The sequence below is a fragment of the Aquarana catesbeiana genome, linkage group LG05 (assembly GCF_042186555.1).
Source record: "Aquarana catesbeiana isolate 2022-GZ linkage group LG05, ASM4218655v1, whole genome shotgun sequence".
NCBI classification, from domain to species: domain Eukaryota; kingdom Metazoa; phylum Chordata; class Amphibia; order Anura; family Ranidae; genus Aquarana; species Aquarana catesbeiana.
The window spans coordinates 560278314-560293985 of NC_133328.1; the positions used below are offsets into that span (position 1 = coordinate 560278314).

General features: G+C 40.4%; 1 protein-coding gene across 3 annotated transcripts in view; it reads right to left on the reverse strand.

Moving 5' to 3' along the window:
- The window catches only part of MMP16 (matrix metallopeptidase 16), a 325636-nt gene that overhangs the window by 144724 nt on the left and 165240 nt on the right, over positions 1-15672 (reverse strand). Inside the window, exons 3-4 of one of the 3 annotated variants that reach the window (XM_073631916.1) lie at positions 11702-11716; positions 7791-7913 (exon numbers count right to left, since the gene is read on the reverse strand). In XM_073631916.1, the coding sequence (XP_073488017.1) occupies positions 7791-7913; positions 11702-11716 (138 nt within the window). Of the gene's footprint in view, positions 1-7790; positions 7914-11701; positions 11768-15672 lie in introns of all 3 variants that reach the window. The other 2 variants (XM_073631919.1, XM_073631917.1) reach the window with 2 other exon arrangements.

The window sequence follows — 15672 nt, forward strand, 5'->3', positions numbered from 1 at the left end:
TAAAACTTTTCAGTTGAAGGGAGGTTAAATAAGACATGTGGCCACTCATTAAAATTAGAAGAAAAGAGGTTTAACCTTAAACTACGTAGAGGGTTCTTTACTCTAAGAGCGGCAAGGATGTGGAATTCCCTTCCACAGGGGGTGGTCTCAGAGGGGAGCATTGATAGTTTAAAAAAACGATTAGACAAGCACCCGAACAACCACAACATACAGGGATATACAATGTAATACTGACATATAATCACACACATAGGTTGGACTTGATGGACTTGTGTCTTTTTTTCAACCTCACCTACTATGTAACTATATATCTTGCATCTGTGCTTCTTTAAAATTGAAGTCCACCCTAACACTAAAATCTCTAAAACTACAGGCATCCACGATCTAAAACTAACCTATCTAGCCCTGTAGAAGAAAATCGTTATAATACATTTTCTGAAGCTGCTCCAGTCCAGTCCCACGCTGAGCTGTCAATGGCAGCTTCTCTGTGGAGGCGTGTGCAGAGGAGGAAGCCGACAATGGAAGCCCTATAGTAACGCTATGGGTGACGTCACTTCCCATGCATCACAGCCCCTGTCGGCGGTCTCCTCTGCAGAGCTTCTGCTGCTGGAGACCGGAGCGGCTTCAAAAAAGTTATGTATAGCAATTTCTTTTTTTTATAGGGCTAGATAGGTTAGTCTTAGATTGTGGATGCTAGATCTAGATATAGAGATTTTAATGTTAAGGCGTACTTCTACTTTAAAAAAACAAAAAAACTTGCATGTAAAGCGTTTTCTCTTTGAAGTGCAGGTCACGTGATCGCTGTGTGTTCCTTAGCGATTCACGGACCTCCTGGTGGGTGTGTATGCTCTGGGGCATCTACATCACTGGAGGAATTGACATTGGCTGCTGTGTGCCCGCATTCCCAAGGCAATGAAATGCAATATACCCAGCAGTTACACAGGAGTGGAGGAGCAGCTGATGGGGAATCCACAACTTAAGGCAAGATAGATAGGTGGGGGGGCGGCAACATTACAAAGCATATTATGCTTTAAAAGAGGCTGTAATGTCTTTTTTTTTAGAGCAGCAAAGCCACCCATTCACTAACGAGTTTTAGTTTGTGAAAAAAAGGCTGGTGATTGGATTAACTAGACCGATGACTTGCTTCATCAAACACTGCATAGATCAAGTCCTCCTATTTTCCAGGCCTTGTTGGAGCTCTGACAACAGCGCCTGCAACATAGTCCGGGTCCCAAACCTGCCCCACAGTGACACCTATAGGCACAAGCCTAGCATGACTAATCTAAAATCTGGCCCAGGCTGAAAGGCTGAGCCGGGAAGGACAACATGAGTACTTTTGCAGTGAATCTGGAGGATGAATTGCTGCCTTGCAGCTACAGAGGCCAGTGAGGCTCCATTCATTGCTTGTTAAAACATATCCAAACCATATCTAATAGACCCCGGATGTCTCTATAAAGAGAACCTGTCGCCTATATGCTATTACATAGGGGACTACTGGTCTCTTATGTGATAGAAAATAAAAAAAAAATTAAAAAGTCTTTACATTTTAAAGAAACCAATAATACAAATGTTAAAGCCCCCCCCACATACATTACATACATACAAAAAAACACATGCGTTGGGGCGCCTATGTAGAAAACGTCAATTGCCCTACACATGTTATAGATCACATGCATGCCGCAGTGAGGGCAATATTTCTAGCACCGGAGCTCCTGGATGACCTGTAGGGGCTTTTAAAGCCTATGAAATATACTGGGTACTGAAGTGTTGCCTTTTCACAGGTACATGCAGTTTAAGGCTCCATTCACACTAGCGCGTTTTTTGATGCATTTTGCAGAAATGCATGGGAATTTTTTAACATGGGTTCCTATGAAACATGTTCACATCAATGCCTTTTTGTACCTCTGCATTTTTGGAAAGGGTCAGGGACTTTTTTTCATGCAAAATGCAGCGTTTTGCATGTAATAGAATTCAATGGACCAGCATCAAAAACGCAAGTGCAGCGTTTTTGCAGAGTTTTTGATGTGGTTTGCATTTTTGGCATTTTTTTTTTTTTTTAGACTGTATACAGTCTAAAAAAAAACTGTAAAAAAAAAAAAAAATACGCAAAACGCCGCAAAAACGCTGTAAAAACGGTGCTCAATAACGTGGCAAGCATCACAAAAACCACTGCAGAAACGCTAAAAAGCAACATGCATAGGTGTGAATCGAGCCTTAAGGCTTGACATGTTGAGTATTTATTTATTTGGTGCAACCTCATGTTTTATATTTTATCAAAAATTGGGTAATTTATTGTGCTTGTAGCTTATGCATGTATTTGCAAATGTCTGCAACTAAACCCCTGTTTTTAACGCATACTGTTAGGCAGGTTAATTCGGTTGGTCGCAGACTAGTTGGTAAGTTGAGCTTGGAAATTCTTTGGTTTTATTTTACATTGTGTTTATATGCCCTAAAATAAACTTTAGTGCATTTTTTTACTGAAAATGTTGTGCTTCATAAATCATTACGCTAATATCGTCTGACAAAAAACTGGAACTATCACTATTTTATTCTCTAGAGTGTCTGCTTTTAGAAAATATAAAAGGTTTGTGAGTTTTAACTAATCTTCAGGCCTATAATGATATTTAAAATGTGCAAAAAATTAAGAAATTAAAAAATAAATAAAAAAAGCTCCGGGACTCAAGTGGTTAACCATCAATCAAAATCCACTTCCCCATTTGTGGCATATCAATTAAAAGGGTTTGATCGATTACTCCTAGTGCAATAGATCAGTCTGAAAAGAAATCATGTATTTGTTGAAGTGTGTATTATTAGATAGATCTGCTCTCTGTATTAACCTGCTTAAGAAAAATGATAATGCCTCTGTTTAGGGTACAAGTGTTATAAGACAGTTCAGCAATAGGATCTTCCAACTGCTGTCTATGGGCAGTTTTAGTAAGACTTTGTAGTGCTCAACAGGAGATGACAGCACTTTATAAATCGTTAACATTATTCCATCCAGCCAATGGGTTTATTCCTCTGCGGGATGTCTTCCCAGAGTGGAGTGTAATCCTCACATCAGCTGTTACACATGTTCATTAAGTTAATAAGTGAAGGGTATTTATTATTAATCCCCTTTGAAAACAGACTATATACAGTAAGCAGGATGGCACTGCAGGCAGAATATTTGCACTACACTATACAGCCAAATCTTTTCTTTATAATCGTCCAAACTCATTGCCATTCCCATCAAATTCAGTGAATGTTGGCCCAAAATGATGTCTTCCATCCCAAATTCCAGGAGATGAAATAAGGGCCAGATGTGATTATTCTGTAGGAGGTTATAGCAGCTGAATCATTATATGGTTTAATTTAAAAGAAAAAAAAATAACAAAAGAAAAGAAATAATGCAGTCACTGTATCTAAGAACTAGTAAGTGGTAATATATTATGTTTTGGTTTTCTCGTAAATATTTGTACGTTTATAGCTTGGCCACAGTTTCACTCTATATCTAAAACCAAAATTTTGTATAAAGTGGGGACTGATTAAAACCCCTTTCTTTTGGAAGGAATAGAATGTGGGAGGAAATCTCTCGAAAATGAACCAAATCTTTTAGGCCGTTGTCTCCACTGGAAGGTTTCCACCCTATTCTTGTTCTGGTGACAACTGAAAATCTAGAATTTTCGCTCACTTTCAGTCCCATGAGAGTGGTCAGAATCCTTAGCAGGGGCAGATACACCAACTAAAACAAATATTCTAATCCATCACCACTCTATTTAAGAATGGTTTGAGGAACACATCAAAGTTCCAGGTGTTGACTTGGCCTTCAAATTCTCCAGAACTTAATCCAACTGAGCATTGCTGGGATGTGCTGGACATGTATAAGTGAATACTCGTGAAAGATGATTTTTAATATTTTAGACTGTAAAGCTGACCATAGAGCAGGGGTCTCCAAACTTCTCAACAAAAGAGCCACTTTACAGTCCTTCAGACTTTAGGCGAGGTCGGATTGTGTCCAGTGGGGGTAGAAAATGTTCCAGGCCCAACATCAATTAGAATAAACATTGCCTCTGGGTTGGTGGTCAGTAGGAGGAGGAATATTTCCCCATCACTGGTATCAGTGAGAGGAATAGTACCCCATTGTTAGTGTCAGTGGAAGGAATAGTACCCTCATATCACTGGGAGGAATACTGCCCCAAGGGCCAGATAAAGGCTAGCAAAGGGCCGCATCTGGCTTTCGGACTGCAGTTTGGAGAACATAGATGATCAAAAGAAGCAAACAAATGCATTCCCCTATCCACACATTTGAGGCGGATATGGGAATCCTCCCAGCTGCGCTACTGTATTCTGATAGTGGGACTTCTGCCCTGCCACACTGATCTGCACTGCAGACTATTGGCTGCATGCACTGATCGAACACAAGTTTTCCAACATTCCAGAGGAGTTGATCATTAGGTTGACTCCTCTAAAATGGGAATGGCCATAGATGGATCATACAAATTTCAATCCATCTATGGCCAGCCTTATACAACATCTATAAAAAGAAGCTAAACCACGCTACAATAGCAAAAAACAGCCAAAATAACAAAAAAAAAAAACCCACCTGAAATGGTAATTCATGAACCTTAGCTGTCCCAATATAAAATTTGAAAGTCTGTATTAGAATAACTCTTAGCAGAGACGTATCAGAGTGATTAATTGTCTACATTTTTTATAGGGTGATATCTGTCTATCCAATACTGTTTTATCAGCAAGGACACACAAGTAACGATATACTCCTTTCAAATCCTGCACATCACTTCTAATACTGATATTGGCCTCTTAGACCCCTTTCACACAGGGCGCTTTTCAGGTGTTTTAGCGCTAAAAATAGCACATGTAAAGCGCCTCTCATGTCTCCCCAGAGTGAAAGCCTGAGTACTTTCACACTGGGGCTGTGCGCTTGCAGGACAGGAAAAAAAAAGTCCTGCAAGCAGCATTTTTGGGGAGGTGCGGGAGCGGTGTATACACTACTCCTAAACCGCTCCCGCCATTGAAATCAATGGGCAATGCTGCCAAAGTGCCTGCAAAGCGCTTTGTCAAAGGCACTTTTTGGGCACATTTAAACCTTTACTCGGCTGCTAGCGCGCCTTAAAAGCGTCCCGCTAGCAGCCGAAAAGTGCCACTATAACAGCGGTAAAGCGCAGCTAAAACTAGCGGCACTTTACTGCTAACGCCCCCCCCCCCCCGCCCCAGTGTGAAAGTAGCCTTAATTAGATTTTATCTGTGTGCCGCTCATGCTGCATCAATATCTAACCATATATTGCCAAATCACCAGTAGAACAAGGCTAAAGTCATAGAAAGCGCTGCAATAAAACAGCTGCCGTTTAAGTGCCTTGAAGTGATGAAACTAACAAGCCGCTGTATTAGCAGCCAGTGAGTCCTGTTATATTACAAGTTTATCATTTAAACCTTCCAACCATTGGCAGCACCGTTCTAACAATTTCTTAGCAAATGTCTTACATGTGCTTTTGCTGATTCATTGTAATTATCTTGAAAGCTCCAATCAATTTCATTTTAGAGACCCTGGCTTTAACAAGTCTACACCAAAGCTATAAAAATCTTATTACGGTAATCTGTAAATGAGGGTGACAGAAGGTAACGCACAAGTTCTGGCTTTGCAGGTGAATACCAAATAATTCATATCTAATATGCTTTCTAATTCTCAGACTCCTGGACAATTCTTTACATGCAGAGAACAGATAATCTAAAATTTGCTTCCCAGTTGCTGCACAAATTACAGAAATGGCTCCATTACAGACAGCATAAGGGCTTTGTAGTGTAGTTATGTCTGTGGCCTTACTAGCAATCTTACAGTACTGTGCAAAAGTTTTAAGCAGGTGTGAAAAACATTCTGTAAATGAGGAATGCTTTCAAAAATAGAAGTGTTAATAGTTTATTTTTATCAACAAAATGGAAAGTAAATGAACAGAAGAGAAATCCAAATCAAATCAATATTTGGTGTGACCACTCTTTGCCTTCTAAACAGCATCAATTCTTCTAGGTACACTTGCACACAGTTTTTGAAGGATCCCGGCAGGTAGGTTCATCCCTTGTGATAGCATTTTTTCCCATTTGGGTAAAAGGTTTGTTACATAAATGAACAAAAGCGGACCATTGTAAGCACTTTTCAGTTTGTAAATTGTTTATTTTAACCCTTTAAATACCACTTCTGCTGGATAGCTTGGTCTAAAGTCAGCTAAAGTAAACCTTAATTCTCTCAATCAACATTGACCAATTTTAATCTGTATGCTACTGGCATTAATAAATAGATAGGAAGGTATATTATATTTACTTGTTTTAAACTTTTTTTATTTGAACATTTTTTCAGTTATTCCCTGGTTTCCAGGCCTAGGCAAATGTCATACTGTACATCCCAGGAGTCTTCAGGAGGGGAGGAGAGGTTTTCTCAGCTAAGCATAATCTCCTGCATGCATGCCTGAGCTAAGGACAGATGGATTCCAGGAATTAAATACTATATAAATTATCTGCCCTTATTCAAGATGGCCGTGGCTAGAGGGGGTGTTTTTCAAAGTGATCTCTCTCAACAAAATAAAGCAGTGAGTTTGTTTTAAATAAAAGGGAAATAAATAATGTAGCTCCGCTCTAATCACTTCCCGACCAAAGTTTTTTGCATCTGACGAGTGTGCAATTTTAAAAGCCTGACATGTTAATTATCTATTACTTGTCGTAACATCACCTTTTACCAAAAAATCAAGTAATATATTATGTTTATATAAACTAAAATTCATTGAATGTGTATTTATATCGGAAAACCTGCATTTGATGAACAACCGCGCAAATACCATGTGACATAAAAAATTGCAACCGCCACCATTTTATTCTTCAAGGCTTTTGCTATCACAAAATATATAATGTTTAGGGGTTCCATGTAGTTTTCTACCACAAAAAAAGAATGCAGATTTTTACATGTATGGGAGAAATGTCAGAATTGGCACGGCAAGCAAGTGGTTAAAGAATGTTGAAAAATGACAGATTTACTGGATGAAATACCTGGTGAAAATAAAAGGAAAAAAAAAACAAAAAAAATGTAATTAATGCAGTTGCCCTATTTAAAGCTGAACTCCAGGAATTCAACCATTTTGTAAAATGTGCTGGATTACTAGGAGGTTAAATCCAACAAGGTGCATGCCACCTCCAGGGCTTAGCTCATTCATTTACAACTGACATTTTTACTGAGCACCGGGAGCAATGCTATTGCTATACATCCAATCTCCTGTCACTGAACCTTCTGGTCTCCGCTTCTACAGCTGCAAACTTTCATGCAGCCGCTGTGGCCCGCCCCTCCTCCTGCCCAATCACAAAGCACTTTTTATTATTTGAACCCATTCACAAAATACAAAGCCTTCTGTGAATGGACAGCAGACGGGAGGGTGGGCAGGGATGCTGTGTGTGAGAAGACCGCGTCTCTCCTGTCGAGCCGTGTAGCGATAGCTATACTCCTGGTGCTCAGTAAAACTGTCAATTGTAATTAAAAGAGCCAAGTCCAGGAGGTGGCATATGCCTTGTTGGACTTATCTCATAAGAAGCCAGCTCATTTTACAAAGTGGCTAATTTCTTAGAGTTCAGCCTAATGGTCTGGTAAGCAGTGGTGAGTTACTAAACTTGAAATATTACCTTGAATGATTCTGTTTATAGGCAGGTATAAATTAATGAGTACCAAATAAAGAGCGTGACTTAACTGCCAGAACTGATCATCACCATTAAGCATGCATCTAGCGTGACAATATAAATACAACAGTCCTCTTTACCTATATGTGATATGCTTGTGATGCCACTTCTGCCCGGTTAAGGCATAACGTTTTCGGCGAACACTAAATCTGGAGCTAGCTCTCGTTGTGTCAGGCACGCCACATCGTGGTTTCCTCATCCAGCTAAAATGAAGCAAAGAAAACAATCAGATTACATAAGCAAGTTTAAAGCAAAACTCCAGTCAAACCTTTTTTGGATAGGGTGGTAAAGGGTTAGAACAGCTGGCTGGTTTTTATGGTCGTCTGTGCCCCACTTAGGGAGCTTGCCCTCACTTCCTTCTTGGTGATCTTGTCTTACTTGCAAAGAAAACCTGACAGAAGTTATAACCCTTCCCCTCACCATCAAAACTAAAGTTTTAGCTGGAATTCTGCTTTAAAAAGAACAACTGGCATTACTAGGCAATATAAATTTGAGGGGACACGGAGGACCAAATGTTTGAGCATGGTACAACTAAAATTAAAATTCCTCTGTTTTTATATATTGTGTTTGCTTTAGGGTGCAATGTATCTTGGTGTGCTGTAGAATTTAGCTCAGGACAGGTAACCATAGAAATGTAATGCCATATTCTGTTTAATATAACTGTCCTTCAGGGAAAAGAAGACAAACTCCAAGCTAAAGGGTCAGTCATTGTAAAGTGATACTTCAATTTGTGGTAGATAATAGTTAGTAGGTACCACCTACTGACTTCATTCCTCAAGGTCTTCTGAGGCTAGATTTGATCTGCGCCTTGTAACCTCCTGAGTGATGTGGAGTCTCACTCTGTAGCATTGTATAAAAATACAATAAATACATTCTAGCAGGGAGCAGGAGGCCTGGTCAACCAGCATATCGGAGACTCAAGGACAGAGCCTTCGCTACTGACCACACAACCACTTTCAACAGATGGATGTAACCTACCAAGTTGTGAAATAATCTAAAATGTTGATGGTAGAAGGTCTTCATGAATTCAGCTATATTTGTAAATTAAAATAAAAATTCCCATATATTTGTTAACCGTTTCAATACAGGGCACTTTTACACCCTTCCTGCCCAGGCCAATTTTCAACTTTCAGGGCTGTCACACTTTGAATGACAATTGTGCAGTCATGCAACGCTGTACCCAAATTACATTTTTATAGTTTTCCTCCCACAAATAGAGCTTTCTTTTGGTGGCATTTAATTTTGGTGTTTTTTTTATTTTTTGCTTAAAAAACGAAAAATGACAAAATATTGAAGAAAAAAAAAAGTTTCAGTCAGTAATTTTTTAAAATAAGTAATTTTTCTCCTTCACTGATGTGCACTGATTAGATGGCACTGATGAGGAGGCACTAATATGCCGCACTATTATACATCACTGGCATCACTGGTTAGTGTCACTGATTGGCGTCACTGATTGGCACTGCTGGGGCTGCACCGATAATCAGGGCAGGGATGATCCGTCATTACTCTGTCAGTGTGAGGCAAAGAGAGCAGATAAACAGCACTGTGATCGGCTCTGATTGGACACAGTCGATCACATGGGTATAGAATGGAGTCATCGGCTCTTTACTGAGATCGGGGTTGAGCCGTGTCCTAGGGACACGTCGTGACCACAGTGCTGCGCGTGAGGGTGGTGACACTGGGGCAACGTCATAGGATGTTGCTCCAGAGCGAGAGGGGATCCCATCCATTGCCATTTTACTATATAGCAGGCGGTAGTTAAAAATTCTTACCACAGCTCTTGCAGTTTACAACTTTTAATGCTGCTGGTTTATGGTCTCTCAGAACTTCCAGTCATTAGAAGAAGGTATAACAGTGATCAGTGTAGTCCCCAGCCAGTCTGGGAAGAGGGAGGAGCAAGAGAGCTTCTTGCCATCCCAGGCTAGGGGACTGTGTGTTTCTATTGATGCAGGTGTCCAGGGGTCTCAACTTTCTAAACAAAGGGCCAGTGTACTGACCTTCAGATTTTAGGCGGCTGAACTTTAGTCAGCGGGAGTAAGAAAATGACAATATCATTGGGAGGAATAGTGCTCCAACTTTGATTTCAGTGGCAGGAATTATGGCCCACTATTGGTGTCACTGGCCTTGCTTCGGTAGGAGGAATAGTGGCCCAGGGGTGGATAAAGGCTAGCAAAGGACCGCATTCAGCCCACAGGGCAGTTTGCAGACCACTAGTGCAACAAGATAAATATAGGCAATGAATGCACGGATGCATGGTGGCTCCACAGGACGCTGCAAGAGAAGGGAGACACCCTGAAACCTACTTAAGGAAAAAGATAAAAATAAAAGATAAAGAAGCTGCCTGCTCAATATGTGATCAGCCGCAAACGTTCATAAAAAAAAAAAACAACACGGGAGGGTTTAAGATCACTTTAATGACCGTGTGACCAACATCAGAAGTTGGTCATTGGTACAGTTGGTGACTTGTGCCTAAAATACCAAGTTTTGTGTGGATAAACCTTTTGAGATAACAGATTGCTTGGACACAGTTTTTTTTAGGCATTTTAAATGTCTTCTTGTATTTACCTTACACAGTCATCTTTCCCATCATCAAAAAAAGGGTTTGCTCTCCTATTGCAGTTATACAATGGGACAGTGCAGATGCTTGTATTCACATTTTGTATGCTGTGAAGGAGTGGCATTGTGGTGCGTTTTACATAAGAAGCTGTGATAGGTGTCCTTTTAGCAAAACTCAAACCACATTTTGAAAACCGGTGACTTCCACGTCTATTTTTTGTAGTTTAAAGCTCAACTCCATTAAAACTAAATCTCCTCCTTTGCAGTGTGGATACAAAATGCTAATTTATGTATAAAATAAATATAAAAGCATTTTGTTTAACAGAGCTTTCACTTTCCCGGCAGGGAGTGCTCCCCCATGCTCCAGCACTGGACTGTCTCTCTGCGTCCTCATGTCCAGTGCAGCGCTATGGTCCCACCCTGCATTGGTCTTGAAGATGTCATAGGACTTTAGACCACTAGAGCATGGGGGTAGAAGAGGCTGCATTAACCTGTCTAGTAGCACACAGGAGCCTGCAAGGCCGGAGTTTTAGTTTTTCTGCAGTTCAGCTTTAAAGGGCCAATCCCCCCCCCAAAACAGTTTTAATAAATGCTGAAGAGTTAAACCACCTAACCTTTCCTTCGGCCTCTCAGAAATTTTATTTGTGAAAGGTCTACTCTCCAGTAGACCAGATTGATCCAGGGACTATCCCATTGCCCCCTGGGGTTTCAGAAAGTAATTTTTTTCCACCACTGGAGCAAATGGAACCATGCTTTATAGCAGGGGTCTCAAAACCTTCTAAAAAAAGAGCCAGTCAACTGTCCTTTAGACTTTAGGGGGGCCGGACTGTGGCCTTAAGGGAAAGAAATAGCTTGTATTCTGGCTTGGTGGTCAATGGGAGTACATAATTTACATAGAGCCTGTGGTTAATAGGAGGAGGAACTTGCACCATCATTGGTATTATAGGGAGAAATTGTGCCCCCATTATTTTTCTTAGTGGGAGGAACAGTGCACCATCATTGGTGTCAGTGAGAGGAATAGTGCCTCAAGGGCTGGAAAAAGGCTAGTAAAGTGCCACATCTGGCCCCAGGGCCGCATTTTCTGGGATCATTGCTTTATAGGGTTGTTTTTTTTTTCTTCCTCTGGATCAACTGTGGGTATAGGGTCCTGTTTATGGAGGTTTTATGTATTTTTTTTCTATTAGTTGAACTATATGGTCTTTTTTCAACCTAATTATGCAACTATGGAAATAAAGGAACAATTTGAAGATTTTTTTCAAAAAGGAATAGTGGGAGGGGCTGGCATTGAAATTCCAAAAAAAAACCCACTAAACTATTTCAGAACAAAATTTCATCCACAAGCTTATGGGTGTAAAATATGGAAAGGCATTTAGCACTGATACAGACAGAAATCCACCTACTGACAACTACTGTAACATGTAACGGAAGTACTTACCTCATTGTGATTTCACTACATCAAGCCATGGAAGCAGGAGGAGAGAACACAAACACACACATAATACTATTACATTTCATTAGCGGCATTACCATCTTGTTACAGAAACCATATATTTCAGACATGACAATTACTACAAATCACTGACAGGTTTGAAGTTACTCAAGAGAGCTGAACTCTGCGCATATATAATAGGCACAAATTCAGCTCTATGATCAACATATTTAATAAATGTAAGCAGTGTAAGTAACTGAATTTGACTTGGTACCATCATATAGGAAGGCTGGAGTGTGAGGAAGAAGCAGCACAAGGAGCCAGTTTATGTGCAGACAAGAAGCATGCTGATAGGAGGAAACAGAAGAGATGAGCTCATCACTGTGCTGCTTCTCCTTTCGCTATCCATTCACAAGCTGGGGTGGGTCCAGGATGACCTTGCTCAGAAAAAAGTGGGTTGAATAATCAGGACATCTAACACCTGACATTCTTTTTAATGGATTGCTCCGTTTTATCTTATTTTTTGGCTGGAGTTCTGCTTTTAAACAATAAAAGCAAGTAGACACAAATTAATGTATCTAAAACTAAAACCTTTTTCTATTTTGGATGCGTTAGGGAATGGTTTAATCCTTGCCAAATTTATTTTTGCTGTGCGTAATTGAGGATTTATTTCTTTACTTTGTGTCTTAAAAAGACAACAGAAGGTGGAAAGAAAGCTAGCCTACGTGCTGTAAATCACCTCAGACAACTGTCCCCAGAACAAGAGTCCCTTATGAAAGATTTAATTTTTTCCTGAAATTTTGACCACTGTTAAAACATATCTAAAAAGGCAAAACTTTTTTCCCCCCATTCCCTATAGCCTACATAGGTGGATGTTCAGTGTGGAGTAGGTAATCTAGTGGAGATCAGGAGAAGCTGCAGGACACTAATGAGAAGGGCAATTTGAAATCCTCGGTGTTCTGTATAGTGCTAAATAATGTGTACAAATATTAGGCTTCATGTACATCAGCTTTCATTTAGTGCTGCCACGGGAAAACAGCAAATCGTCCTAGTCATGTCTGTGAATGTCAGAGTTTTACAATGCCTCATGGGATGCAGTGGCAGCATGCCCACTAGGGGCTACCCCCCTATCCATGCGTTCGGCCCCCTTATCTACATGCAGGGCGCCGGACACATGGATTCCAACGGGGAGGTGTTTTTTTTTTTTAAGCATGTGAGTAGAGCCAGAGGATCTAATGAGCTTCAAAAAAGGGTGGGCTCAGGGCACAGAGCACTGCGCTCCGAGCCCACCCAGTTGTGTGACAATAGCAATGAAAAGCTATTATCATATGGATTCTCCTCCCAGCCAATCAGGAATTGGGTCCTGAGACCAGTTTCCCAATTGGCCAAAAGAAGACGCAATCCCATTGGGGGAGTAAGTGTGGTTTGGGCTGGAGCGACAGGTGGGGCTGTGGTCAGGTCCGTCTGCCCATCCCCCCGACCGATGGAGCCGCAGCCACCACTGATGGGACGTGTAGTTCCGCAACAGCTGGAGTGCCGTAGTTTGGAGATCCCTGCTAGAGGCTGATCTACTGACGGCTAGGATTTACTGTTGTTGAAGGGGGAAGAAAGCAACAGGAATGACACAGACTATGCAGACTATGCTGAGGGAACACAGATCAGGGAGGGAGAAAAGAAAGGCAGGAGAGGTGATGAGAAAAACTCTGCTGCCAGGGACACAAAAAATAGTTAAAATACAACTAAAGGCAGCCTTCATATTTGTATTGTACTGTGAATAAAGCTCATGAAAGTGACACATTTTAATATGTATCAAAAAATACCATAATGACCTCCCACAGTAAACTACACTTCCCATGATTCAGTGGGCAGTTGACAGTGACATAGGCAGGGCATAGGAGGGCCAAACGTGAGACGTGGGTAGAGCCTTGGTGTGTCTTCAAAGAGGACTGCCACGCTAGGGCTTTCTAAGTAAAAGAAGCAACGCCCCCCAATGACATAATGGCCCTGCGCTGTAGTTCCTTGAATAACGGCATAGGCCAAAAAGGGGACAACTAAACCATTGGGAAATTGAGGAAGCTGCGTTGTCCCCACAATAAAGGAAGCTGACAAGCTGGAGCAGGTATATTTCTCTATATCCTTGCATTTATATTACAAAGACAGACATGTTTTACAGTCTACTAAGAACTATCACATATTGAATTTTTGTTTTTGACCTTAGTTCTTCTTTAAAAGGTATCTCCCTGATATTCTCTCCTTTGTCTCCAATAGGCCATCTGTGAACTTCAGCACTGTTAAGCTTACGATAGCATTCCTATGTAAGGCCAGACATAAATGGTTCGAACCATTAATGGGCAGGCTGAATATACTTGGTTAATAGATCGATCGACTTGGGTACAACCGCCCTGCTGGATTCTCTTGCAATTATTGCTAGTGGCTGCTTTAACCGTTAGCGATAATCACTGTCTTCTCCCGGCGGCCCCTGCTCTGGAAGAAGACAATTGCTGATTCCTCTGTCAACATGGTCTGTGCTAATTCTAATGTGCTGTGCTAATAATCATGCTAATTTCTTTTCTACAACCCATGGTTGCAGAGAAGAAATTCAAACCGTGTACGGCCAGCCTAATTAAGCTAAAACATAAATTCAAGGCTGGAAATGTACATATTTTAATTAGATTAATTGTTATCAAATGGTAATGGGTAAAGTTCAGTTTTAATGTAGAAAAAGCCTAGGTTTGAAAAGTGCTATTGCTGATCTTGAAAGAGATGCAAAGTAGAGGGTAAGTGAGATTGCAATCATGGGTAGAGGTGGGCATGTATGTAGGTTGAAAAGAGGCGTTTACCACCAATAAGAAATTATGGACATTGTATAACGTTTTAACTTTGGTGGATATATTTTGACACTGTTTATGTTTTTTTTTTTTTGAACCATCTAAAATTTGCTCCTTTTTTTGAAATACACAAATACACAGACTTTATTTTCATTTTGCTGGAAAGTAGTGTTAAGTGCAGCATCATTATACTGTACGTTTATCTTATTTGTGTTTTAATTGGGAATTTGATCTGGATGTAGCAATTGATTTGGAGACAGATTTGGGGGTAATTACCATGAAATGGGGACATTTATATATAGTTAATTAGGTTTTTAATGCGGTCTGTGTCCCCAATGGAAGATATTACCCCTCACTTACTGTCCCAGAAACTGTATTTCTATTAAGAATCTTATTAGAAGTATCTTCTTTTCCCAGACTAATAAACCCCTTCTCCACAGTAATCAAATTTTAGTTCTGGCTGTAGTTTAACATGTTTTATATAATTTATTGCAGCTGGATATATATATACACACACACACACTACCAAAAGTAACAAAAGTGCATTTGTGAAGTCAGGCACTGAGGTTGGAAGAGACTTGGTGTGTCTTCAAAGAGGACTGCCACGCTAGGGCAGCTCTAATTCATACCAAAGGCATTTTATCAGGTTGAGGTCAGGACTCGGTGCAGGCCAGTCAAGTTCCTCCACACCAAATGCTCTCATCCATCCGTTTTCATGGACCTTGTTTGTGCAATTGCGCTTCTGGAAGAATGGTCAAACATTCCCATAGACACACTCCTGAACCTTGTGGACAGCCTTCCCAGAAGAATTGAAGCTGTTACAGCTGCAAAAGATTGGGCCAACTCAATATTGAAGTCTACAGACTAAGAGTGGGAAGCCATTACAATTCATGTGTGTACAGGCAGGTGTCCAAATACTTTTGGTAATATAGTGTGTGTGTGTGTGTGTGTGTGTATATATATATATATATATATATATATATATATATATATATATATATACCCCTATATCTCAGAGCTAGAAATTCATCTTTGTGAGGTTATTACATTTATGTGGGTCTGTCTTTATCCCCATCCTTTATCTCCGGCTGCATCACATTAAACATTACCAATGCCAAGTATGTATAACTATCACAAAACATACCGTAG